This window comes from Henckelia pumila, chromosome 4 (genome assembly GCF_033568475.1).
Source record: "Henckelia pumila isolate YLH828 chromosome 4, ASM3356847v2, whole genome shotgun sequence".
NCBI lineage: Eukaryota > Viridiplantae > Streptophyta > Magnoliopsida > Lamiales > Gesneriaceae > Henckelia > Henckelia pumila.
The window spans coordinates 146,576,211-146,604,166 of record NC_133123.1 but is presented as its reverse complement, the minus strand read 5'-3'; the positions used below and the strand labels follow the sequence as shown (position 1 = coordinate 146,604,166).

The window sequence follows — 27,956 nt, the reverse complement described above, 5'->3', positions numbered from 1 at the left end:
TGCCTGGTGAATTCTCGATCTTTAAATTTCGGATTGATTCCTAACAAGCATGATGCATGAAACAAGAGCATATATATGTATACGTACCCTGAACAAGATTAACTCGAGATGCATCACAATTGAGCATAACAACAAAGGCAGCAAGAAATAATATTAATTAATCGAAATGCATCACAATTGGGCATAACAACAAAGGCAGCGATAAATAATTATGTGGCAACAGCGAATATGGAAGTGTTACTTGCCATATGGTTAATAATTAATAATTCTATATGTTTCTGATAATATAATATAGTTTCCCAAATTAGAGTTGTATTTATTAACGAAAAAATTTGTACTTCAATTCATCCAATCATACTAAGTTTGAACTTTGAAGTTTGAAAATCGAAGCATCGGATTTATTTTGTGTGGATAAGATATTTCGTTCAAGATTTTAAAGTAAAGTGCGAAAAAATATTTGAAGAAATAGTAGGTTTTTTGTGAGACTGACACATGTCAACCTTGTTCACATATACAATAAAAAGTTAAAATTGAGCGGTGAATCCCTCTCACGAAAATATTTGTGTCGAAGAAAAGAAACGATCGTGGAATAGAGTTGTTGGTTAATCTTAAATGTTTATATTTTCGATTCGATTGCTATCTTAAATGGAAAAAAATAAAACATCGGTTTGAACTTTGAACCAAGGAATATAGATTTTACAAGTAAAATATATTAAATCAGTAATTTGCCTATATATACATCTGCTTCTCGATAATATTCTAGATCTTCTACTTCTTATCCATTAATATCAACCAAATATTTATTTAAACATAATATCATTTCTTTATCAAATATAAGCTATTCAACAAACACTTCTGCTTTCGAGTATATATGTTATTATTATTATTATTATTATTATTATTATTATTATTATTGTTAATAATTTGATGATTCAACTCATCAAATTATTTTCGAACATATTCGAATTCGATTATTAACAATAGAAATTATAAAATACAACCCAATCTCTTCATCCAGCTCTATCATATATGATCATGGTGGAACCGGGCAGGCGCACATGCAACAAACTGGATTATTGGGTTGGCAACAAGCACAAGGACCACATTTCTCTTCTTTAAAACCCTTTTCTGCAATAAAATCAATAATATTATTAAAATTAAATGAGATATATATATCTATATGTCTATATACTTGAGCCACGTAAATATATAGACCGATTTGGTATGTCAACAAAACTTACGTACACATGCATAAACCTCTTACTTTAATTAAACTAACACAATAACAAAAAAAAAAAAAAAAAAAAAGATGACAAAAACTACTAACCTTAAATAACCTACTATTTAGCTGGAATTTTTTTTAAAAAAAATCAAAATTTGAAAAACACATATCTTGCGCAGCGTATGCCGATTATTAGTATTTAGAGTTTAAAATTAATGGATTATTTGTACCTTGATAAGAGTAACGAGCCGCGTCGCATGACATTAAAGTAGGAGAAACCACAAATAATATGATCAGAAATGTTACCAAAACATTACTCTTGCTAGCGTTGAGTATTGTCATTCTTATGATAGGATCGTAGTTTGGGGAGACATGTAGTTAGACATGTATATATAGTGTTGAATATTTTTATAATAATAATTAATACAAAATGTTATTTGCCATCGATTATTTATAAATTTCGAGAGATAAGAACGAAAGTACATTGTACTTTCCTACAGTCTGACTTTTGGTGATTTTCTTTAATATTCAAGAGATTTGATAGTCGTTGAGTAATTGTTTATATAAAGTTTTTTATGGTTAAATGTATCTCATTGGAATTTGGAAATGAGAAATTAGACGCTAATAAATAGTAATTGCTTTCCTAATTAAAGATTGAATATTTTATGTTATCCTACTTCTAATGACTTTTTAAATACTTGGAACGACAGTTTAAATATCGGACCAAGTCCATCTTTATTTTAAATTATATTTCACTCAATTGCATAATCCTCAATACTTCACGTATAAAGGAAATTAAATAAGTGATTAATTGTATTCACCGAGAAAGAAAATTAAATAATTAAATATTTCTCAGAATATATCTTATCTCAATTCCATATAATAGTATAATACTCACTAAGGCAAGAGACACCCAACTGAACAAAGCTAAAACGTTACATTAATTGTTTTTTTGTTTTTTTTAATGGTTGGATAGCTTTCCATTAATAATAATAATAATAATAATAATAATAATAATAATAATAATAATAATAATAATAAACAAATGTACCACATTGGAAATTGGAAAAGAGAAAATAATCTCTCTTAATTAGACCGTTAATAAATAGTTTACCTTGGAAAACGAGAAAATAATCTCTCTTAATTAGAAGCTAATAAATAGTTTAGCTTCCAAGAGATGGAATATCTTATGTTATCCTACTTCTATTGAATTTTTAAAATACTCGAACCGACAGTTGAAATATTGGACTAAAAGTCTGAGACCGACTTTATTTTTAAAATTCTATCTAGTATAATTAAATGACATTTTAAATTAATAATATACATTTAAAATATTGGAAAAAAAAGTCTAAGACCGACTTTATTTTTAAAATTCACTCTAGTATAATGAAATGACATTTTAAATTAAAATAATATACATTTACCCCCTGCGTAAATGGAACTGATCAAACTCTAAATAATCCTCAAAGACTTCACGTAAAAGGAAATTAGAAAATTAAATTAATTGTATTCACCGAGAAAGAAAATTAAATAATTAAATATTTATGAGAATATATCTTATTTTTATTCCATATACTCACCAAGGACAAAGCTAAAACGTTAGCTTAATAGTATATTCCATTACATTACACGATAAAAGAACACGATTCATGGGAATTAAAGAAAATAGTCTAAAGAAGCTTTGATTTGTCAACTAGCTCCCAACCACAATTTCACCACCTAAGTTTTGCTGGAAAATACTGCACAAAATTAACAATTAATTAATACCCAAATTATTTAATTAGGACAAAATATAAGATTGATTAATTATATTAGCGAATGTAAGAAATTTGTATGAATTAATCTTTGGAAACTTACTTACCTTTTGAATGAGAGAGAGATAATATGGCTTCACTTTCTCCACATCAATTCTAACCTTGCTCTTGCTGTACAAATCATACTTGCTGCAAACAATTAAAGTATATGCTTTGCAAATGAGTCAAGAAATTTCAAGAAAATTATATAAACAAGAATATTGCAGATTAATATGTTACTTGAAAATTTGAAGCCATTTCAAATTCTCCAAGTCTTGCTCGTTCATCAAGTGCTTATATGCTCCCGACCTATGCAATGCTGCCATTCATTTTAATCTATCAGATGAGATGGAATATTTCGATTTTTCGTAAAAGAAAATTTACTATATATCTTCTAATTACCGTAGAATGAGTGAAATCTGATGATGAAAAGACCTGCTGAGGGCAAGGTTGATTTGTTTCCCTTAGCCACCTGAAAAGTAGTGATCAGTTATGCATCAAGAACCTAGATATGGTGTGTGATATTCTCTCGAAAGGGGTCGGTTTCAAACGCATACCAGATACATGTAATCGTCGTGCCCCCACGACATCATAACATTTTCAAGTCCGCACCCGTGTTCATATACTCCATATCTAGTATTGTAAGTGGGGTTCTTGTAATCAGGATTTCCCTCGAAATACTGCAGCATTTACCATAACGTACAGAGTGTTTCAAATTAATTTACATAGAAAATGTAGTCCATACATATAGTCATATAGATATATTCGAACTCTGATAAATTCAAGCGTGACATAGATTCAAATACGTACAAGAGAATATATATTAAAAGAACACCTTGTGGTGAACGATTGATTCATCAAACGCACATCCGACAGGAAACGTATCGCCTACAACAGCCCACTGAGGGAGTTCACCAAAGCTAGGATGAAGGACGACCTTTCCAAGATCTAACACCAACAACAAAACCAAAGAGATAAATCAACAATAATAATTTATTGATCCAAAACACGAGTTTCGACACGAACCGTGAATGAGGCCAGTCAAGTGCAACCAATCCTCATCAGGATAGTCTTTTCTTATGGCTTCAGCTGTTTGCAGTAAATGCTCCATTTGGGGCTCGTCAAGATCAGGATCGCTTTCGTCTACGACATCGTTCAACAGTTCACAACATTCCCATATACTCATCTCAACCCTGTCCAGTTTCCCATACTCTCGTCTCATTTTCTTTACCTTTGATATGATATCATGACGAAATCGTTAATTAATGTACACAAACTTGAAATATTTTGGGGTAGTAAAAATATATAGTACTTAAAAAAGTTTTTTTGAGATAGCTAGGTTTGTAATTAACTTACAAAGTCATAAGTCTGGTTGATGTGATTAATTTTGTAGAATGTTTCAACCCCTTCTTGTCTTTCACTTTCAGCCTCATAATCCCTGTTAAATTGGCTAACTTATTAATTAAGTTGGGATATATCTTGATCAATCAAATGATCTTTTATATGTATATATACATATAAGAAAATGCACTTTTGCTTTTCTAAAGCACTTCTGTCCAAAAACTAAATTAAGAATACTCATCAATATTTCTTTATTATCCCTATCATGATAAAGGATGCATGAGCAAAATGAAGAGAGCTAAAATAAATTATTAAAATGTAATTAAAAAAATTTTATTCCCTAGCTAAATATTCAAAAATTAATAACAATAATCCCTAAGTCATTGACTCATTGCTCATGACTATAGTATATACACGCGTATATAGTCGAATAATTAATAACACACAAATTGATGAATGAATATGATCATTAATTTAAAGTTTTAATTAATCACAATAATTGATGTGTCTATTATATGAGCAAATAATAACCAAATTTAGGAGCAAAATTAGAGTAATTTCCGAACTATTTATGGAGGGGAGAAAATACCTAAAGTGATGGCCGAATGAATTGGCTTCTGGTTCCAAAAACCCACCTCCGGCCTCCAAATTCAACTTCTTATCTTCAACTTCACTCTTTGCATGCTCTCCAACTACAAATTAAATTAAATTAAGGACCAAATATTATTAAAGATATATGAAGATAAGGTGAAAGAGGAAAAATATAAATGCAATGACTATCTATATAATATATAAATAAATATTGATCGAGTAGTGTCTTATCCAATCTCATCCTCTCTTATTTCCCCCATCCAAAACCTCTAGTAAATAATGTAAACAAAATAAAAAAAATGGAAATTCAATTCAGCAAAAGAAAGAGAATTAATCATGCAAAAACCTTAATTAATACGGAGAAAACAAGAAAAGATGTACAAAATAATTCTAAAGATCATTAGTAGATCCAAAAATGATACGATATCAAACAACAAAAAACCAAAAATAAAAAATAAAAAAAATTAAGAAATTTACCGAAAGCTGACTGATGTATGGTGATAGTCATCCTGAATCGAAATGGAGCTGATCTTGGATATAAAATTTCTCCAAAATAATAATAATAATAATAATATCAAAGAGAAGTACAGCTTGTTGTGGCATGTATGTTTTAGATACAAAACAATGGGTGGGGTATTTATAATCGCCGGAAAGTGTCCTTGAACTGAGAATTCGGATGGATGGAGTCCTTCCCTGAAAATATAGCTTTCTTCATCTGTTGCATTTATTTATATATAATAATATTATCCTTAAAAATTATTCAAATTAAGGAAGCTACGTACACATGTTCTACGTAAGAGGATGATAAAGTGCCCCAGCTGTTCCATGCAGATCAAAACGTGTTCTTTTCACATGTTTTGTGGCCTTTGTGGGGTCGGATTCTGTTGCCTTGCTTTCAAAAATGTGGGACCCAGGGACGAGGATTCAGTCACAATCTTTGCCCACGTGTTCTCATTTCCTTACCTCCTGCAAATTATATTTATATCATATTCTTTTTATTTTGTTTTCTAAGTTTAACCAAAATTGACTGTTCAAAGATTTGAGATAATGATATTGGTTTTATGGGCATTATTATAAAAAGTAATATCTAATAATATTTTATTATATCCGTTTAACAGAATTGATTAACTGAAATTGCTGTTTTCAAAGGAAAAAAATTATAATAATAATAACTGAAATTGATAAAATATATCTTATTTACTCACTATTTAATTAAAAATTTGCTATTCTTAACTAATGTGGTGAAGTGCATAACGAAATTACAGTAATTAAAAATTTGCTATTCTTAACTAATGTGGTGAAGTGCATAAGGAAATTACAGTAAAACTATTATTTTATTTCCAAACACACAAAATTTGTGTTGATGCGGGCGAAATAATTATCTTTTCAATTAGCAAATAAATTGAGAAGTCGTACGTCCTCCTGGTCTTCTGCAGAGAGAGATCGATCTCCTAATCTCCTATTTCTTTGGTGACCTGAAGAAGTCGTACGATCTCTTTTTTGGGCTGTCACCTGATTCACGAACACACGTTAGAGACGTTGGGTGGTCACCCGGCGAAAACCCTCCGACGCTCAAGTCAGCGATCACCTCCACACAAAACAAAAGAGCAAAGAGTTTTTGCAAGCTTAAGAGTCACTTACTTTGAAATGAAGAGATCCCCTTCTATTTATAGGCAATATTGAGTTAAATTGTACATTAACCCTTCTAGGTCCAAAAATGCAAATTAATCTTTCAGGACTCCAAAATTAGAAATTAGTCCTTTAAAAATGTGATTCTCACAAATTGAACCACTTAATATTAAAAATATACTTATACCCATCAGGTGCGTAGAAGTAATTCACATTTATTATTTTAAATATGATTTCTTTTTAAATTTTCAGTATTAAATTTATCTATATTTTAAAATCCAATTACATCTTATTTATATCTTAAAATTTTTAGATAGCTCATTAAACAAAGAAAAATAAAAAATTCGTCTTAAATAGATAACAAGTTTTAACATAAGCTTACATAATAACATAACCAGTGTTATGAGCTATCTAAAAATTTTAGATAATTTTTTTTTATAAAATGTTTATCAATGGAAGAGATCAGATAAATATTTATATTTGCATAAATCTAAAACTAAAACTTTTGAAAAACACTTAATTATATACATTTATTCAATTCATGGGGATTTATTTATGGATAATTGGAAGCCCTGCCTAGTGCCTATTGATAATTTTATTGTTTATTTTATGAATGCCCATAATTTATCAACTTCAACTATATAATTAAAATGATGTTTGGTTACACGTAGTTTCTGTACTCTCCTTGAATGGTTTACTCCTCTAATCCTACTATCTTTAAATTTAATTATTCTTAGTAAAAAGGAACCGTGTATGTGTCGTTTAATTTATCAACTATATAATTAAAATGATGTGATATACCTCAATGAAGTGATCTCTTTGGATGAGCTGAAGAAGCTCCTCCAAATAAAAGGTGAACTGCTGCTGACCTGAAACCACTAACAAGAGTGTTAAGGGGGGCTGAAAGGTGTTCCGGCGTATCCCCTCCGACGCTCAAGTCAGATGCTAGGATAGCGAAATATAGAGAGTGGTATCCACACGAGTGAAAAATTAGGATCTAAATAATAAAAGTGAACCTGGTATTTATAGGAGAGAGCTCCGTATTTAGCGCCTACCTTCCTTATCAAGAATCCGCGAATCCCGGGATCACAATCCCGAATATTTAGGCTGAGATCTCGCCCGAATCTTGTCTGACAAAGGAAATAACAATACACTCAATCTGAGCTGAACTGTCATCATGAGGACGCTATACTGCTGCTCTCCCTGGGGTCATATGGAAAAGGAATGAGTGAGTTATTGCTGAACCCCTGAACTCAACCTGAACACTGATCCTAACATCTTAGCTAGCTCATCAAGGTTGTCCAACCCCTCTACTAAGCTAACTCCCTACTGACATCGGGGCTGAGATGAACTCCAGAGCTCCCGACCCGAGCTGAAATTCATGGTGGAGGAGCTTGGCTGAGCTCCCGACCCGAGCTGGAGGTGAGGGTGGAGGAGCTTGGCTGAGCTCCCGAGCTCCCGAGCTGAGCTCCCGACCCGAACTGGAGGTGATGGTGGAGGAGCTTGGCTGAGCTCCCAAGCTGAGCTCCCGACCCGAGCTGGAAGTGATGGTGGAGGAGCTTGGCTGAGCACCCGAGCTGAGCTCCCGACCCGAGCTGGAGGTGAGGGTGGAGGAGCTTGGCTGAGCTCCCGAGCTGAGCTCCTGACCCGAACTAGAGGTGATGGTGGAGGAGCTTGGCTGAGCTCCCAAGCTGAGCTCCCGACCCGAGCTGGAGGTGATGGTGGAGGAGCTTGGCTGAGCTCCCGACCCAAGCTGGAGGTGATGTTGGAGGAGCTTAGTTGAGCTCACGAGATGAGCTCCTGAACCAGTTTTGGTTGATTAGGGATGTTCTTTTTATATTAGGGTCATCCATGAGCTGAGGTGGTTTCCTCCTTCGGGTATCACAAGTCCCTCCCATAAAAGTCGAATTGAGGTTAAAGACTCGAAATTTGTTTTTGATTATGAGATGACCCTAAGAGAATGCCGACCTGAGGTGCCTGCTGAGCCCTCCTGTCATTCTGACAATCATTAACGGTAAATTTTTGAATTCCAACGAATCTGAGCCGTACACCTGTCCAAATTCAACGGCTCGATTTAACCCGATCTTTCTATAAATAGCCCCTTGCTGTCAAAATTTCATTTTCACTTTCTTCACTTCTTACTTCTGTAAATTCTCTCTTGAATTCCCCTCTTCCAAGTTTTTCTGCCTTCTTCCCTTTCTCCCAAGTTTCCGAGCTTCCTAAGTAAGTATTCCTTTCATGGCTACTTCTTCCCGAGCTCATTTTGGAAGCTCTGACGAAGTATTCTGTGAGGTGGATCGATTTGATTCCCTCGCTCTTACTCCCGCAGGAGAGCCTTCAGGCCAGGACCCTGCTCATGCTTCAACCTCTGCTCAGGAATATGACCTGGGCAATGACCCAGAAATCCCCGTGGTGCCGTGGTTTGAGCAATACCCATCCGAGCTAGATGCTTTGGATGAGGACAGGATAAGAGCTCTATCTCACGCCCCGGAGAATTATGAGTTCATCATTCCTGACCCTGAGGCCCGAGCTGACCATCCTCCAGAGGGGTATTATACCTTTTATTTAGATCAGCTGGAGGCCGGTCTTAGGTTTCCTCTCCCCCTCCTTTTTCAACAGCTCAGCCGTTACTATGAGCTTCATTTAGGGCAGTTCACTCCTAATTCCTTTCGCACTCTGTGTAGTTTCGTTGTCCTCTTTAGGACTTTAGGCTATGACGTAAATTGTTTTACTATTTGTAATTTTTTACTTCCCAAACGTTCTGAGGAGGGCCCCTTCTACTTTTCTTGCCGACCTAATTGTAATTTTTTTAAGGGCTCTCCCAGCTCTAACAAAAATTGGAAAAACTCTTTCTTTTTTGTTCATCCCTCCGATGATTGGGATATATGCTCAACTTGGAGGGATGCTCTCCCCCTCTTACCTGTTCTCGCCCCGGGCTTCCGTCAAGGGGAATTGTTTACTGGAGCCCAAAGGGCTATAGGGGGAAGGTGCTTTGATACTTCTGCCCTTCTGGCAGAAGATCTGCTCTGCCACCATGGGCTCAGCTCGGCCGATGTCTCGGTCCGAGGAAATCTAGGTATGGCCCTTCCCCCGCCCTTGCTCCAACATGTTAGCCATATTACTATCACTATTTCCTGAACTGACCTCTTTTCTTTCTTATATATATAGAAAAAAGAGTCATGGATGCTGCCATGAAAAGAATGCTGGAGAAGAAGAGAACGGCTACCCCCCTTGGGAGCAGGACTGAAGGGAGCTCCGCCAAGCCTAAAGCCCCTTCACCCCGAACTGCTAGTAAGTCCGAGCCTTCTGCCCCTCACTCTAAGGGCTCAAAAAGGCGGGCCACATCCAGCCCTCGCCCTGAAGTGGTAGAGCTGGACTTTGGGAAGTCCTCTATTCCTGAGGTGGTGCCCCTCTGCCAGTTCAGGGCGGATAAACCTCAGACTCCCGTGGTCCGATGCAGGACCAATTTCTTTGAAATGTACCACGATGCTCTGCGCATCGTGGGGGTCGGCCCTACTCCAACGACCGGATCAGTCCTCCGAGATATGATCTCCCAGGCTGACGCCGATTATGTGAAGAGCCTTGGATGGGCTGAGCTGATGCAGCGCTCTAACACTGACTCTGTTGAGGTAACTTTCATTTATCCATTATTTCATGTTCCTCTTTTATGTTCTCATTTACTTATTCTTTTTCTTTCTTAGGCCGCCGTCCTGAACGCTAAGATGTCCCTCCGAGCTTCCATGGCTCGCAAGCAATTTTCCAAGGATACCCGAGGTTATGAACCTCATTTTGCTGAGCTTAATCAGTTAGCGGAGGACGCCAAGATTGGTCATGAAAATGAGGTGGCCAATCTCTGAGCCCAAATGGAGGAGACGCGGATGGGCTTCCAGGCTGACCGGCTGAAGCAGCTGAACGACCTCCGAGTCTCTGAGGTGCAGAAGGAAGCCCTGCAGGGTGAACTTAAAGGCTCCCAGGATCAGCTTTCTCAAGCCCTCCAAGAGCTAGAGCTATCCCGAACCGAGCTGACCAAAGGAGCTGAAGGCTTCAAAGAAAGCTTCCTAAAGTCGGACGAGTTTATGGATGAGGTTGCTGTCCAAGCCTATGGCTACCTATCCAAAGGGTTCGAGGGTTGTATGCAGCAGTTCAGGGCAGCAGGTTATCCTCCTGAAGGGATCCCAGTAGATTTTCTAGACTTGGATGGATTTGCCCTCTCCCTCACCTCAGTAGAGGCAACCAAGGAGGACGAGGCTGAGGCCGAGGGAGGCGAGGGTGAAGGGGAGAATGAAAATTAATTTTTGTAATTGCTTATGTAAACACTTAGATTTTTGTCAGATTATGCAAGCTCAGTTATATTATTATTCTTTTAGGTTATCACAATTTGAGTTGCGATTACTAACACCTTAAAATGAGCTGAGCTCCTTAGAGGGAGGCAAAATTAACACATAAAAATAAACTAACACTCAAAAGGTGTTGAGCTTAGCTGAGCTCTAGGTGGCCGAGCTAATCTCCCTAAGGGGAGGCATAATAATCATTTAAAAATAAACCAACACCCGAAAGTGTTGAGCCGAGCTGAGCTCCTTGAGAGGAGCAAGATACATACTTAAAAATAAACTAACATCCAAAGGTGAGCTGAGATGAGCTCTTGAAGGGAGACAAGATAAATACTTAAAAATTAACTCCCAAAGGTGAGCTGAGTTGAGCTCTTGAAGGGAGGCAAGATAAATACTTAAAAATAAGCTAACACTCAAAAGGCGTTGAGCTTAGCTGAGCTCTAGGTGGCCGAGCTAAGCTCCCTAATGGGAGGCATAATAATCATTTAAAAATAAACCAACACCCGAAAGTGTTGAGCCGAGCTGAGCTCCTTGAGAGGAGCAAGATACATACTTAAAAATAAACTAACATCCAAAGGTAAGCTGAGCTGAGCTCCTGAAGGGAGACAAGATAAATACTTAAAAATTAACTCCCAAAGGTGAGCTGAGCTGAGCTCTTGAAGGGAGGCAAGATAAATACTTAAAAATAAACTAACACTCAAAAGGCGTTGAGCTTAGCTGAGCTCTAGGTGGTCGATCTAAGCTCCCTAATGGGAGGCATAATAATCATTTAAAAATAAATCAACACCCGAAAGTGTTGAGCCGAGCTGAGCTCCTTGAGAGGAGCAAGATACATACTTAAAAATAAACTAACATCCAAAGGTAAGCTGAGCTGAGCTCCTGAAGGGAGGCAAGATAAATACTTAAAAATAAACTAACACTCAAAAGGCGTTGAACTTAGCTAAGCTTTAGGTGGCCGAGCTAAGCTCCCTAATGGGAGGCATAATAATCATTTAAAAATAAACCAACACCCGAAAGTGTTGAGCCGAGCTGAGCTCCTTGAGAGGAGCAAGATACATACTTAAAAATAAACTAACATCCAAAGGTGAGCTGAGCTGAGCTCCTGAAGGGGGGCAAGATAAATACTTAAAAATTAACTCCCAAAGGTGATGAGCTGAGCTGAACTCCCGAGCTGAGCTGAGCTCCCGAGCCGAGCTGGTAAATATGCCGAGGAGCCTTGGCCGAGCTCCCGATGTGACTTGACGTATGTTACCCGAGAGCTTGAATGAACTCCCGACCTGACCTGGCTTATGTTATCCGAAAGCTTGAATGAACTTCCGACCTGACCTGACTGATGTTGCCGGAGAGCTTGCATGAGCTCCCGACCTGCCCTGACTGATGTTACCCGAGAACTTGAATGAACTCCCGACCTGACCTGGCTCATGTTATCCGAAAGCTTGAATGAACTTCCGACCAGACCTGACTGATGTTGCCCGAGAGCTTGCATGAGCTCCCGACCTGCCCTGACTGATGTTACCCGAGAACTTGAATGAACTCCCGACCTGACCTGGCTTATGTTGCTCGAAAGCTTGAATGAGCTCCCAACCTGTACTGGTTGATGTGCCAAGTACTAGATGTGTTTCAGTTAAAATGTGACTAAGGTAATGAGCTGAGCCAAAGTCAGGGTCGAGGTGACGTAACTAAGGTAAAGATCTGAACCAAAGTCAGGGGCCTAAGAGGCGTGACTAAGGTGATGAGCTGAACCAAAGCCAGGGGCCTAAGAGGCGTGACTAAGGTGATGAGCTGAATCAAAGCCAAGGGCCTAAGAGGCGTGACTAAGGTGATGAGCTGAACCAAAGCCAGGTGTGGGGACCCGGGTTGCTAATCTCATCTTAGGGCAATTAATAATTAATAGACAATTAATCGAACAATAAAATAATATTCAAACCAAGAGCAAACAAATTTTTTTTTTAAAGAAGACCCCTCGCTCGATCGGGTAAACTTTACCGATCGAGCGAGCACAAAGTAAAAACTCTCGGGTCTGCATCCATATTGGCCTCGCTCGATCGGTGAAACTTTACTGATCGAGCGGGCATAAAATCTCAACCCTCTGTTTTGCAAAATAAAGGCCTCGCTCGATCCGCAAAAGTCACCCGATCGAGCGGGCTCCAAATTCTGGAAATTCTGCTACAACTTAATGCTGTCAAACTTGGAATCTAAAGACATCTAGTCTTATACAAGCTACAAAATAATATACATGCATTGACAAATAAATCCTAACTCATAAATACATCAATTCATGAATATAAACTAGGATTTACCAAATAGAAACATGTACAAGATTTTGTCTTCTAACATGTTATTAACAATACATATCATCTGCTTAAAACCCGAGTCACCACATGCTATGACTCTTCTCGATCTATCCAAGCCAACTCTAGCTTGATCTTGCCCTAACCTGATGCAATGCACACATACAAACAAAGCAACAGCCGGATAACTCCGGTGAGAATAAATCTCAGTATGAAAGACATGCATATACATCATGAAAGCATATGGAATCTATATGCCATACTAATCTAAAATCATAAAACATGTAATAACATGTAGATCATAGAATCATAATCTATTCTTAAATTCTTAAAGCATAACAATTCATCTACAGCAATAGCACACATTCATATCTAGAATAGCGTATTACAACATGCTAGCATTTATAACTGCATAATCTAAACCATAGAAAACTCTAGGTTAATGCATAAATGCAATGCATGTGCCAAGGAATAGGCTATCAAATCTGATACCAATAAGCTTAGTTCTTGGAATCCCGGGGAATAAAATCTTTAACTAACCACCGACTCTCCCAATCGAGGTGGTGTTAAATATCTCAATTCCCCTGACTTTGGTGCATCTATAGTGAGTCATCTAGCTCTGGATATAAATCTATATTCCGTGCCATGAGTCATCTGACTCTGGAAGTAAATCTACATTTCATGTCACTCAACTACAGTTCTCCAAACGTCATATGCACTCTAGGCCATTCTGCCCTCTGTGCTATTCAAGGTAGGGTTCAAGATGAATGCAACATAATCTATATGAATTAATCAACTAAATACTGATAAACATCTTGAACACATAAGTCAATATTCATAGCAACAAAAGCAAGTAAATCACATAAGATCACTTAAACAACTAAGTATGTGATTTCAGGATAACTCGAAAACCACCACGTTCTCGAGTTGTTCTACCTGGCAAGAATAATGTCAACTCATACCTTTCATCGCGATTCAAACCTCTTGAATCTGTTGCAAATGCTGATCAATCTTAAACTAGCCAAATTGGTCATACAATCTGCTCATTTCAATCAGTGCTACTTGAAGGTATTCTTGATTCAACTTCAAACACTTCAAGGTATTCGAATTAGAACTCGTCGATTCAACTTCGATAATCTTTAATTAAAATCTGAAATAGATTATAACATATCTAAAAATCAAGTTCCACTCTGAATCGATGATTCTTTAGAGCTTATTCAGTTCAAATCTTGCTAAGACAATCGGAATTCAAACCGACGTCGCAACTATTCGAGTCCGATAAATCTTTCAATTCAAATATCATCATATCTTTATTCTCAACAAAATCTTATATTCAATTCATCCACAATAAGCTTAAAGATTAGCTCTAGACATGTAGAATTCATATCAATTCAAAATCTTGAACCGGCAGCGTAACGATACGATTTCGGTTTTTCTAAAAGCTTAAACATCAATATGATCATCATCTTAACAATATAACATCATCAATTCCAGCAGCATAACACGTGAATGTCAGCCCCCAAAAATCCAGATTTTCGAAAATTCTTACAAAAATCGAAATCATGTTCAAACGACGATCTTTTCTCGAGCCGTCTTAGATATGCTATCGTCGTATATGCTAGAACATGTTTATACAATCAAATCTTAATTCTACCAACATCATAAAATTCAAACATGGTAGAACTTGATAAAACTTACGTCAAAACGTAGCACTCAGAGCCGTGATCGCAAATATATGCTTAATCGGAAATTCTACCGGGCGGATCAAAAGATATCGGAGTTTAAAAGGGACAAAAATGGCGTGAAGGGTTTTCTGATCTTCTCCCTGCTTCCTCACGTTAATCTGATGAAAAATCAAGTGGAAATTGATATATATAAGCTTATTTGTAGTTTAGTCCCTGAACTTTGGCCTAATTGCAATTCAGTCCCCGGACAAGCGATTTAATTCAATTTAATTATAAATAATTTAAAAATATTAGAATTTAATTCTAAACTCTAAAAATTCTCAAATTAAATATTCTCGAATTAAAATTAAATTATTTCGGACCTTATCGCATTTTAGTCCTTGAACTATTCAATATTTGCAAATTGGCCCTTGCTCGGATTTCATCCTCAAATTAAATCCTTGATATTTATAATATTGGAATTTACATATTAAATTCCATAAATATCAATTCAAATATTTTTAATCTTTTAATTTCAGAATTTCGGATATTAAAATCTTAAAATCCAAAAAATCCTCAAATTAAATATTTCTGACCCGAAATTGAAATCTCTAATTTTCATACATTCTTAAATTCATCTTTTATCTCTTATTCGAAATTTAAATCTTAAATCCCGTAATTAAGAACTTAATATTTTTGGGCCTTACATTTCCTCCCCTCTAAGGAATGATCGCATTCGATCTGACTGCGGATTCTCGTAAGCTGTATAGCTGACTGAAGTAATACTGACTTCAATTCTCTGAGCTTTCGATATATATTCTGATATCTTCTCTTCTATCATATCTTAATCTTCTTTCTGATTGCTTCTGCAATACATATAATCACTGAGTCAACTTATATCTAAGTTGCTCTTTCTCGTGATCTAACTCTGCATTAGTTAGTCTGTCTTGCTTACAATTTTATCGACTTCTGTTGTATCTGAATTGAATGCACATACATATTCTAGCTGATATTCTTCAGCCAATGCATATGGATAACAATTCATCTATCTGACAATTCGAGTATTAATCCATAAGCTAGATTAAATACTCATAGGAATCAATTCTGAAACCTCGTTCTGAACCTACTGATGCTCGGAAATGAAATTCTTAACTGATCATTCTGTTCAGGCTTCACATTTCTATCTGTTACTCATTTGCTCATTCTGTCTATGATGTTCTGTTCTTATTTTGTTCAAAACCATCTTCACATTCGCTATCATTTCGTGACTCATAGCTGGTCTGATAGCTGATATTTCTGTAAGATTGTTTCAATATAAAGACAATTCTGTGTTTCTGATCAATCAATCATCAAAATATTTTCTTTATATCTATCAAATAGCTATCACAGGAATCATAGTAATCAAGTGGCAAATAATCAATCAATTAGTACCGAATCTAGTACTATCATTCTGAGAATATTCTCGGAAATCTGGATAATCACATCTGATAACCCACTAATCAGAGGATGGCATAATGAAATCTCATACAACCAAACACTCAGAACATCTGACAATCAATGCCACAATCTAGAAAACAAATCTAAAGTCTCTATCTTGACAATAGATTTTCATAATTTCTGTAATCTGATCATCTTGCTAAATGCATAACCAGTATCTCTTTATATTTGTATCATATCTAATACAACATATTCATGAATCTGTCGAAATCTACTATACTCTAAATCACAAAATCATAACGATTTGAATAGATTCGAACTAAAATCTTTCACAAAGTTGATTTGATTTCAACTCTTATGTAACTAATCTGTTACATAAACCACTTGAGTTCTTCTTTTCGGCTTCTTTTACTGGAATTTTAGTATTGATAATGGTAATTCTGTCGTATCTGCTTTCATTTCTTTCACCAATACTGATTTCCAGGTAATGACTACATGTAAGTCATACATGTTTAGACAACTGAATGGATATTAAATCTGTTGTCATATGCCTCTTTCAGAATCTGATATTCCATATCTAGAATATCTGGCATAATCAAATGATTATTCACCGCAAAAATTCATCTATTCTGCTCTGTTGTCTTATCTCTTATCTTAATCTAGCGTTCTCAATCAATATTCTATTGCTTGATCTTAGATCAATGTTACTTTTATCGTTCCAAATCAATCGAGTTTAGCTTGGATCGTAACAATTCTGATCGTTTAAGTATCTGTCAAGCATAAATATTCAACAAGTACAGATCTGTACCCAATAAATCCATCAATTATCTAAAACCCATAAATCTTGTTAGTATTCTGAATCTGAATTTCTATCAGTTACGAGCCAAATACTTCAAGATACACTGAATAAATACATCAAATAATCAAAATTCTCAAATCTCAGCTCAAAGGAACTTGCTCAAATCAAGATCATCTAAAATTACATATTCTGAATGATAAAATCTGCTAAGTGATACCATATCACTTGCATCAGAAAAATCAAGAAGAAGGAATCAAATCAGACTCTAGTAAAAAAAAATAAGAGTCCATCAAACTCGATCGAGGTCGAATACAAAAACCTCAGAATCGATATCAAGAAATTCAAGAATCACGATTTCTATGATGTAATAGCTTCAGCAAAATTGAAGATAACGCTCAACTGTAACTGATCGTTCTTATTCTCTATTAACATGAGTTCAGTTATTAATTCTTAGCTGACAATAGTCGAATATCATCTTTTCGACTTAACTTATTGTCATAGAATTAATCATCATTTCGGTACTACATAACTCTTTTATACTAAATCTGCTAACTGTTTCTGAAGTTCTTTAGTTCACGTGATGCTCTTCTATACAAGTTGTCATCATACCATCGTACTAGACACCACTCTATATAGAACTGCATTCATGTCGTAGAAAAATCGATCTATGTCATTGAACTATTTCTGTACATTCTAACCATTGACATATCTGTCGATTCTAGGTTAATTCTGTACTAGTTCAATATATCGACTAGACTTCTACTGACATTCTTCCACGATCATCGTGATATAAACAGTACCGACATAATAGAAATTTATTTCTGCAACTCATATCAAATAGATCTCTACTCATTGCTATTGCTGATCTAACTTAATCACTGCACAGAATCAATCAATTCTTATCTGAAACTCAGTTATTGCATTAATATCTATAATGCATATTCAATCTTATTTCATCAAGTCTGCATTTCATCTTCTTTGTCTAATCATTCAAATGCATTTCTTCTACTCAAAGGCAAAAATCTCAGCAAATATATTGAATAAAGGCTCATCAGATACGGATTATAGCATAACAAATCACTAATCTATGACTGTATACTATGCAATCAATATATAAGCGGTTAACTATAATTAACTCACTTACCTGTAATATTCTTATCTGATACAACTTGAGCCTTTCAATCTTTGCTGTTGTTGCCACTATCTCTTGCTTCATAGCTATACTGCTATGGAAGTTGTAGTGGAGGTGATGATCATAGTGTTTCCACAATTACAGAGGCATAAATAAAAATTCAACTCTGCCTCGTACTACCGGTTCATGATTTCGTTCTTCTCTTACTGGCTTGAAATCAACTTATGCATCTCTACTGTTCTATCATATTTAGCATATACGGAAAGAAACAATTCCGTTTACTTATCTGCCAAACAATTTCAGTACTTCTTCTGGAAACTTCACCAACTTCTTGCTAAGTCCTGGAGTTGATATAAAATCAGGCTGGTTCAATGTTCATCTGAATATGCTTCTCTTGAACAACTGATCCAGCTCTTCAAATCAACTCCTTTCTTGACATAGCATATTCTGTATCTTTCTGAGTTGATAATTCATATCTTTGGAGTTGTTCATCTAACATACTTCTCAGTGCATCGGCTCAAAAACATACCTCAACACTGTTCTGTTCTATCTGAGGTTCTGTTCTGTCTGAGGTTCTCATGCTATCTGCATAAGCTGTCTTATTCGATAACAGAAGCAATCGATATAGCAGAGATTATAACATACAATTACAGTATAACATACATATAATCTCATGCTTCTGAATAGAACACATGCTTGCAAATTATCATGCTTTGTCACATATTACATTCTTGCAACGAATTCACTTATTCTAATGAATTCAATAACTCAGGAATACATATCAGCATATAAGCATGTATTTCTATCAGTAAAGCAAGCAGTGTTCAATCAAACAATCATCGTCGCATACAATTCTGTAAAGCAAGTAAAGCATAATCATGCAATACTATAAATGCATGCGACTCAATCTACCCCGCTCAACTTCTATCTTAGTCAAAGACTTTACGCTCCAAGACTTTACGCTCCAAGACTTTACGCTCTGATACTACCTGTTGTGGGGACCCGGGTTGCTAATCTCATCTTAGGGCAATTAACGATTAATAGACAATTAATCAAACAATAAAAGAATATTCAAACCAAGAGCAAACAAACTTTTTTTTTTAAAGAAGGCCCCTCGCTCGATCGGGTAAACTTTACAGATCGAGCGAGCACAAAGTAAAAACTCTCGGGTCTGCATCCATATTGGCCTCGCTCGATCGGTAAAACTTTACCGATCGAGCGAGCATAAAATCTCAACCCTCTGTTTTGCAAAATAAAGGCCTCGCTCGATCCGCAAAAGTCACCCGATCGAGCGGGCTCCAAATTCTGGAAATTCTGCTACAACTTAATGCTGTCAAACTTGGAATCTAAAGACATCTAGTCTTATACAAGCTACAAAATAATATACATGCATTGACAAATAAATCCTAACTCATAAATACATCAATTCATGAATATAAACTAGGATTTACCAAATAGAAACATGTACAAGATTCTTTGTCTTCTAACATGTTATTAACAATACATAACATCTGCTTAAAACCCGAGTCACCACATGCTATGACTCTTCTCGATCTATCCAAGCCAACTCTAGCTTGATCTTGCCCTAACCTGATGCAATGCACACATACAAACAAAGCAACAGCCGGATAACTCCGGTGAGAATAAATCTCAGAATGAAAGACATGCATATACATCATGAAAGCATATGGAATCTATATGCCATACTAATCTAAAATCATAAAACATGTAATAACATGTAGATCATAGAATCATCATCTATTCTTAAATTCTTAAAGCATAACAATTCATCTACAGCAATAGCACACATTCATATCTTGAATAGAGTATTACAACATGCTAGCATTTATAACTGCATAATCTAAACCATAGAAAACTATAGGTTAATGCATAAATGCAATGCATGTGCCAAAAAATAGGCTATCAAATCTGATACCAATAAGCTTAGTTCTTGGGATCCCGGGGAATAAAATCTTTAACTAACCACCGACTCTCCCAATCGAGGTGGTGTTAAATATCTCAATTCCCCTGACTTTGGTGCAGCTATAGTGAGTCATCTAGCTCTGGATATAAATCTATATTCCGTGCCATGAGTCATCTGACTCTGGAAGTAAATCTACATTTCATGTCACTCAACTACAGTTCTCCAAACGTCATATGCACTCTAGGCCATTCTGCCCTCTGTGCTATTCAAGGTAGGGTTCAAGATGAATGCAACATAATCTATATGAATTAATCAAATAAATACTGATAAACATCTTGAACACATAAGTCAATATTCATAGCAACAAAAGCAAGTAAATCACATAAGAGCACTTAAACAACTAAGTATGTGATTTCAGGATAACTCGAAAACCACCACGTTCTCGAGTTGTTCTACCTGGCAAGAATAATGTCAACTCATACCTTTCATCGCGATTCAAACCTCTTGAATCTGTTGCAAATGCTGATCAATCTTAAACTAGCCAAATTGGTCATACAATCTGCTCATTTCAATCAGTGCTACTTGAAGGTATTCTTGATTCAACTTCAAACACTTCAAGGTATTCGAATTCGAACTCGTCGATTCAACTTCGATAATCTTTAATTAAAATCTGAAATAGATTATAACATATCTAAAAATCAAGTTCCACTCTGAATCGATGATTCTTTAGAGCTTATTCAGTTCAAATCTTGCTAAGACAATCGGAATTCAAACCGACGTCGCAACTATTCGAGTCCGATAAATCTTTCGATTCAAATATCATCATATCTTTATTCTCAACAAAATCTTATATTCAATTCATCCACAATAAGCTTAAAGATTAGCTCTAGACATGTAGAATTCATATCAATTCAAAATCTTGAACCGGCGGCGTAACGATACGATTTCGGTTTTTCTAAAAGCTTAAACATCAATATGATCATCATCTTAACAATATAACATCATCAATTCCAGCAGCATAACACGTGAATGTCAGCTCCCAAAAATCCAGATTTTCGAAAATTCTTAAAAAAATCGAAATCATGTTCAAACGACGATCTTTTCTCGAGCCGTCTTAGATATGCTATCGTCGTATATGCTAGAACATGTTTATACAATCAAATCTTAATTCTAACAACATCATAAAATTCAAACATGGTAGAAATTGATAAAACTTACGTCAAAACGTAGCACTCAGAGCCGTGATCGCAAATATATGCTTAATCGAAAATTCTATCGGGCGGATCAAAAGATATCGGAGTTTAAAAGGGACAAAAATGGCGTGAAGGGTTTTCTGATCTTCTCCCTGCTTCCTCACGTTAATATGATGAAAAAGCAAGTGGAAATTGATATATATAAGCTTATTTGTAGTTTAGTCCCTGAACTTTGGCCTAATTGCAATTCAATCCCCGAACAAGCGATTTAATTCAATTTCAATCCTAAATAATTTAAGAATATTAGAATTTAATTCTAAACTCTAAAATTCTCAAATTAAATATTTTCGAATTAAAATTAAATTATTTCGGACCTTATCGCATTTTAGTCCTTGAACTATTCAATATTTGCAAATTGGCCCTTGCTCGGATTTCATCCTTAAATTAAATCCTTGATATTTATAATCTTGGAATTTACATATTAAATTCCATAAATATCAATTCAAATATTTTTAATCTTTTAATTTCAGAATTCCGGATATTAAAATCTTAAAATCCGAAAAATCCTCAAATTAAATATTTCTGACCCGAAATTGAAATCTCTAATTTCCATACATTCTTAAATTCATCTTTTCTCTCTTATTCAGAATTTAAATCTTAAATCCCGTAATTAAGAACTTAATATTTTCGGGCCTTACACCAAGGGCCTAAGAGACGTGACTAAGGTGATGAGGTGAACCAAAGCCAGGGGCCTAAGAGGCGTGACTAAGGTGATGAGCTGAACCAAAGTCAGGGGCTTAAGAGGCGTGACTAAGGTGATGAGCTGAACTAAAGTCAGGGGCCTAAAAGGCGTGACTAAGGTGCTGAGCTGAGGCATGTCTACATCAATATTTTCAAAAGAACAATTGCTTATAGATAAAAGTAAAATGTAGCCTGCATGAATTATAACTGAAAGGAAAATTGTTCTTGCAACATTTAAGAATAATATTTGCGTAAATTGTAAGCACTCCAAGGTCTCTTCAGCATCTTCCCCTTTGAATCTTCCAAGTAGTAAGCATCCAAACTGAGCCTCATCACCACCTTGTACGGTCCTTCCCATTTAGGGTCGAGCTTCCCTATAGCCCCCTCCTGAACTTTTCTCAGCACCAAATCTCCTACCTGGAAGCCCTTCCTGTGCACCCAACGATTATAGGACCGAGCTATCCTGTTCTTGTACGCCTCCATTCTGATGACAACACCTTCTCTCTTTTCATCCAAGAAGTCTAAGTCTTCCATTCTCTTTTCTCCATTCTTCTCATCGTAGTAAATGACCCGAGCCGACTCTTCCCCAATTTCTGCTGGCAAGACCGCCTCATTTCCATAAACCAGGCTAAATGGAGTTTCTCCGGTCCCAATTTTTGGTGTAGTACGATATGACCATAACACGCTAGGGAGCTCTTCCACCCAATTTTCCTGGGCCTTTCCCAAGCGTGTCTTCAAACTTTGTACTAAGGATCGGTTAGTCACTTCCACCTGACCATTGCTTTGGGGATAATGGACAGAGGTGAAGTGTTGTTGGATCTTCATCTCTTTACACCATGCTTGCACCCGAGCTCCTTGAAATTGTCTTCCATTATCAGAAATAAGCTTCCTAGGTACCCCAAATCTGCATATTATATTCTTCCATAGAAATTTCAGCACTTCCTCTTCAGTAATTCGAGCCAAGGCCTCCGCCTCCACCCACTTAGAGAAGTAATCAATAGTGACCAACAAGAATTTTTTCTGAGCTGGAGCTGGGGGGGAAAGGACCCACAATATCCATTCCCCACTGATCGAAAGGACACGCTTCCACGATTCCTTTCATTAACGCTGCTGGCTGATGCTGAAGTCTGCTATGTCTCTGACAACTGTCACAAGAAGTCACCAAAGCTATGGCACCTTTCAAAATAGTAGGCCAAAAATATCCCGCTAAGAGAACCTTACGGGCTAGAGAATAAGACCCCAAGTGATTTCCACAACACCCCTCGTGTATCTCCTTCAAGACATAATGAGCTTCCTTAGGGCCTAAACACTTGAGAAGAGGTCCAGAAAATGACCTCTTATAAAGAACTCCCTCCACCATCACAAAGCGGAGACTCCTCTGCTTCAACCGATATGCCATCTTTGGATCCTTGGGTAATTCGCCCTTCTCCATGTACTCCAAGAGCTCTCTTCTCCAGTCACTCTCTTCCTGAGCTAATGGTGTGAGCTCAGTAGAAGGTGTTAATTCCACTTGCACGACTACCTCTCTGTTCTTCCAGTTATGAAGTGAGCTAGCCATCTTGGCAAGATAATCTGCTTTTTCATTGCTCTCCCTCGGAATTTGTTCAAACATTACCTCATCAAAGAGACCCCGAGCTTCCTCTATCGCCCTCATGCATTCCTTAAACTTTTCATTTTTGACTTCATATGTTCCATTCACCTGCTGAGCTACTAACTGTGAATCAGAGTAGAGATGCACCCGAGCTGCCCCAGCTTGCTTAGCTGCTCGGAGGCCGATTAGCACAGCCTCATACTCTGCCTCGTTATTAAAAGCTCGAAAATCCAACCTAACTGCCAACCTGATCTCATCTCCACGAGGGGAGATAAAAAACACCCCCACTCCACATCCTTCATTATTAGAAGAGCCATCAACATATACTTTCCACAAATCCTCTGCTCCCACATGTATCGTTTCGGCTAGGAAATCAGCCAACGCCTGAGCCTTAATGGCTGACCTTGGTTCATACTGGATGTCATACTCACTGAGCTCCGTAGTCCATTTCACCAATCTTCCCGAAATATCAACTCGAGTCAATATCCTCCCAATGGGGCTGTTGGTCAGCACCACAATAGGATGTGATAGAAAGTAAGGTCTGAGCTTCCTTGCTGTCATAACCAAGGCCAACGCTAGCTTTTCCACCTCCGAATACCGGAGTTCTGCACCCTTAAGGGCATGTGAGAAGAAGTAGATAGGGTGTTGAGCTGCTTCCTCCTGCCTAATAAGTACTGAGCTGACTGCCCCTTCCATAGCTGATAAATAGATGTACAATGGTTCCCCAGGAGTTGCCTTAGCCAACACAGGGAGTTCAGCTAAATAGCTTTTTAGGTCATCAAATGCCTTCCCGCATTCAGCATCCCACTCAAACTTCTTAGCTCTCCGAAGAACCCTGAAGAAAGGTAAAATTCTATGAGCTGATCGGGATATGAACAGAGATAGAGCCGCTATCCTTCCTACCAACCTTTGAACTTCCTGCAGATTTCTAGGATGAGACATGGATAGGATAGCTTGCACTTTCTTCGGGTTAGCCTCAATTCCCCTTTCAGTAACCATGTATCCCAAAAACTTGCCTCCTCTTACTCCAAACACACATTTCTCAGGATTGGGCTTTATTCCGTAAGACCTGAGTGTGGCAAAGGTCTCCTTCAAGTCAGTAATCAAACCCTCATCATCTTTTGACTTTACCAGGATATCGTCCACATAAACTTCCACATTTATCCCTACCTGGGAAGCGAACACTCTGTCCATGAGTCTCTGATAAGTAGCCCCTGCATTCTTTAAACCAAAAGTCATCACTCTGTAACAGAAAGTTCCATGAGAGGTGGTGAAACTTACTTTATCTTGATCTTCCTCTGCCAAAGGAATTTGGTGGTACCCTTGCTTTGCATCCATGAAACACAAATATTGATGACCTGCTGTAGAGTCAACCAACTGATCAATTCGAGGCAGAGGATAGCAATCTTTTGGGCACGCCTTATTTAAGTCTCGGAAATCAACACACATCCTCCACTTGCTTGAACTCTTAGGGACAAGGACCACATTCGACAACCAAGTAGGGAACTGCACTTCCCTAATGTTACCTGCCCTAAGGAGCTCATCAACCTCCTTCTTAATAACTTTATCCTTTTCAGGTCCAAAGTGTCTCTTCTTCTGCTTTATTGGCCTTGCTCCCGCAAAAATGTTGAGTCAATGAACCATGATTTCTGCACTAACCCCTGTGAGCTCTGATATAGACCAAGAAAAAACGTCTTTGTTCTTCTTCAAGCAATCAACCAAGATTTGCCTCATCGATGGGCTGAGGTCAGCAGCTAATTTAACGACCTGAGCTCCCGGGCTTAACTCCACCTTCTCATGACCTTCTTCAGACACCAGAAGCACTTTCTGTCCAAACACCCTCGGTGTCCGACCTACTGAGACCATTCCTACCTCCCTACGCTTCTTCTTTGCATCAATATTTACCTCATTCACATAGCACAACCGAGCTGCCTTTTGATCACCCCGAACGGCCCCCACTTCTCTTCCACTTGGGAACTTCAACTTCTGATGATAGGTAGATGTCATAGCTCGGAAATCACTCAGGGCAGGGCGCCCCAATATTCCATTGAAAGAGGATGGTGCATCAACACCGTGAAGCAGGCCATTTTGGTTACCCTATGCTCTCCATTTCCAAGAGATAACGGGAGCACTATTTGTCCCAACGGTTGCAAAGCATGACCTATGAACCCATACAACTCCGTGGTGATTGGGTCCAACTCAAATCCTTTCAATTTCATTTGGTCAAGGGTTTCTTTGAAGATAATGTTTACTGAGCTACCAGTATCAACAAAGATGCGAGCCACATCATAATTGGCTATGGTCAAGGTGACCAATAAGGGATCATTATGAGGAACCACCACATCCTTTAAATCTTTCCTTCCAAAACTGATGTTTGGATCAGTAGGACAGCTGATGTGAGATTTGCGAGCCCTTCCTGAGTCTCCATCTGTAGTGCCTCCTGAAATCATATTTATCATGCCCCTATGAGGGTGATTTGCAATTTGCTCAACTCTGTCTTCCTGACCATTTCGCGGAGCTCTTCTCTGATGATCAGGTTGATTTCCCCTCACTTTATTTTCCTGATTCCTCCATTGAGGAGCTCGGCCTTGGCGAGGAGGATTTGCCCTTCGAGTCAGCTCAGCTCTGATTCGAGGGTCATCATACATGATCCTTTGAACCTCCTCACCTAGCCTCTGACAATCATTGGTGATATGCCCATACTCCTGATGAAAATCGCAAAACTTGTCAGATGGCGGTAACCGCGGGCCTTTCTCAGCATTACGGGGCCCCACAAGTGCTCGCCTATCCTCACATACTTGCATTGTCTTCTCCAGGCTTACTGAGAGTGGTACATAAGGGTAGGGTCCTTTGACCCTGTTCATCTCTTCTGCAACCCTCTTCCTTCCTCCTTCTGTCTTCCCCTCTGCCTTTGCTCCCACCTTGGCACTGGGCTTGCTCCCAGACGTTCCTTCCTGTCTCCTCTGCCTCTGTGCATCCTCCAAATTCACGTACTTATCAGCTCGACTAAGGAGCTCATCATAAGTCAAAGGAGGCTTCTTGACCAAGGATCTGAAAAACTCTCCTCCTCTCAACCCTTGAGTGAAAGAGTTAACCAAAGTGTCAGCAGTGGCAGCGGGCACTTCCAGAGCTGCTGTATTGAAGCGTTGAACATACTCCCGCAACGGTTCCACCTCAGATTGCTTCATATTGAACAAACTGAGGGAAGTATTCAAATATCTCTTGCTACTCGCATATTGGTGTAGAAAAGCTGAGCTGAAGTCATTGAAACTTCGAATGCTACCAGACTGTAAAAGGTTGAACCATTGCTGAGCTGATCTCACCAGAGTAGTGAGGAAGACCCGACATTAATTGCATCTGAATATCTATGCAACAGGGCTGCATTTTCAAATCTCCCCAAATGCTCCTCCAGATCTGAGCTCCCGTCATACTCCCCTAAAGTAGGCTGCTTAAAATTTGCAGGGAGTTCTTCATCTAGAATAGCCCGAGAAAAAGGGCTTTCCCTCTGTATAGGCCCAGGCCGACCTCCGACTTGCCGACCCAGTCTCCTGATCTCTTCCCACATTGCATCCATTGGGTTTGGCTGACCTACGGGTGGAGGTGGATTCTGGCCCATGGCCGCTTGTACCGTTTGAGTGATGAACTGACTGGGCTGATCCACAGTCATGTCCGCCACATTCCCTCTTCTGAAACGCCTACTACTAATAAATGCGGAATTTTATTTTTTTTTAAATAATACTACTATACATACATTCCCATACATATATGTATATAAAAATAACATACTTTTTCTTAAATAACCTGAAAAATATTAAATAAATAAATCCTTTAAAATGTTTCATGCATCAATTTAAAATAATAAACAATGCAGCTGAAAAATCTCATATGCGGAAACAATAATAAAATAAAACATGTTTCAAAATTCAACATAATAAACTAAATAGCTGCGACGGTCACGTGGTCCACTGCTCCGTGAGCTCATAAGTTCTCACCACCGGTAGGAGCTACATAAACGTCATCATGCTCATCTGCACCATATAAGCATAGTGAGCCTAGGGGCTCAACATGTCTAATCCATTATAACAAGGTTAAAAATAATGCATCACATAATTACAAATACATATACATGTACATGAGCATGCATGGAAATATTTTCATCACATCATAAAACTGCTGAATCATAAACTGTATCATAACCATAATCATAACCATATTATTTCTTCATCATATATAACATACTTGAGCAATGCTTTTGAAACCTGCAGATGGTCCTATCC

At 37.5% G+C, this 27,956-nt stretch overlaps 2 protein-coding genes across 2 annotated transcripts; both read right to left on the bottom strand.

Annotated features, from left to right (window-relative positions):
- Window positions 1–2,853: 2,853 nt before the first annotated feature.
- LOC140865106 (inositol oxygenase 1-like) lies at window positions 2,854–5,561 on the bottom strand. The gene is made up of 10 exons (XM_073269619.1): window positions 5,425–5,561; window positions 4,946–5,048; window positions 4,372–4,453; window positions 4,042–4,246; window positions 3,851–3,963; window positions 3,573–3,695; window positions 3,418–3,487; window positions 3,256–3,334; window positions 3,084–3,165; window positions 2,854–2,961 (listed from the first exon to the last, which is right to left on the bottom strand). Exons 1-10 carry the CDS (start codon window positions 5,453–5,455, stop codon window positions 2,935–2,937), a joined length of 915 nt encoding a protein of 304 aa, XP_073125720.1. The 5' UTR covers window positions 5,456–5,561; the 3' UTR covers window positions 2,854–2,934.
- A 20,139-nt stretch (window positions 5,562–25,700) lies between these two features.
- LOC140861988 (uncharacterized) lies at window positions 25,701–27,346 on the bottom strand. Its single transcript, XM_073264988.1, has 2 exons — window positions 27,003–27,346; window positions 25,701–26,934 (listed from the first exon to the last, which is right to left on the bottom strand). Exons 1-2 carry the CDS (start codon window positions 27,344–27,346, stop codon window positions 25,701–25,703), a joined length of 1,578 nt encoding a protein of 525 aa, XP_073121089.1.
- Window positions 27,347–27,956: the final 610 nt, after the last annotated feature.

Coding starts and splice junctions, on each gene's coding strand:
- LOC140865106 (XM_073269619.1), bottom strand. CDS start 5,455: ATGACTATCACCATACATCAGTCAGCTTTCG. Junction 5,049..5,424: donor CATACATCAGTCAGCTTTCG/GTAAATTTCTTA, acceptor TTTAATTTGTAG/TTGGAGAGCATGCAAAGAGT. Junction 3,335..3,417: donor CAGATTTCACTCATTCTACG/GTAATTAGAAGA, acceptor AATGAATGGCAG/CATTGCATAGGTCGGGAGCA.
- LOC140861988 (XM_073264988.1), bottom strand. CDS start 27,346: ATGACTGTGGATCAGCCCAGTCAGTTCATCACTCAAACGGTACAAGCG. Junction 26,935..27,002: donor GGGTCTTCCTCACTACTCTG/GTGAGATCAGCT, acceptor CAATGACTTCAG/CTCAGCTTTTCTACACCAAT.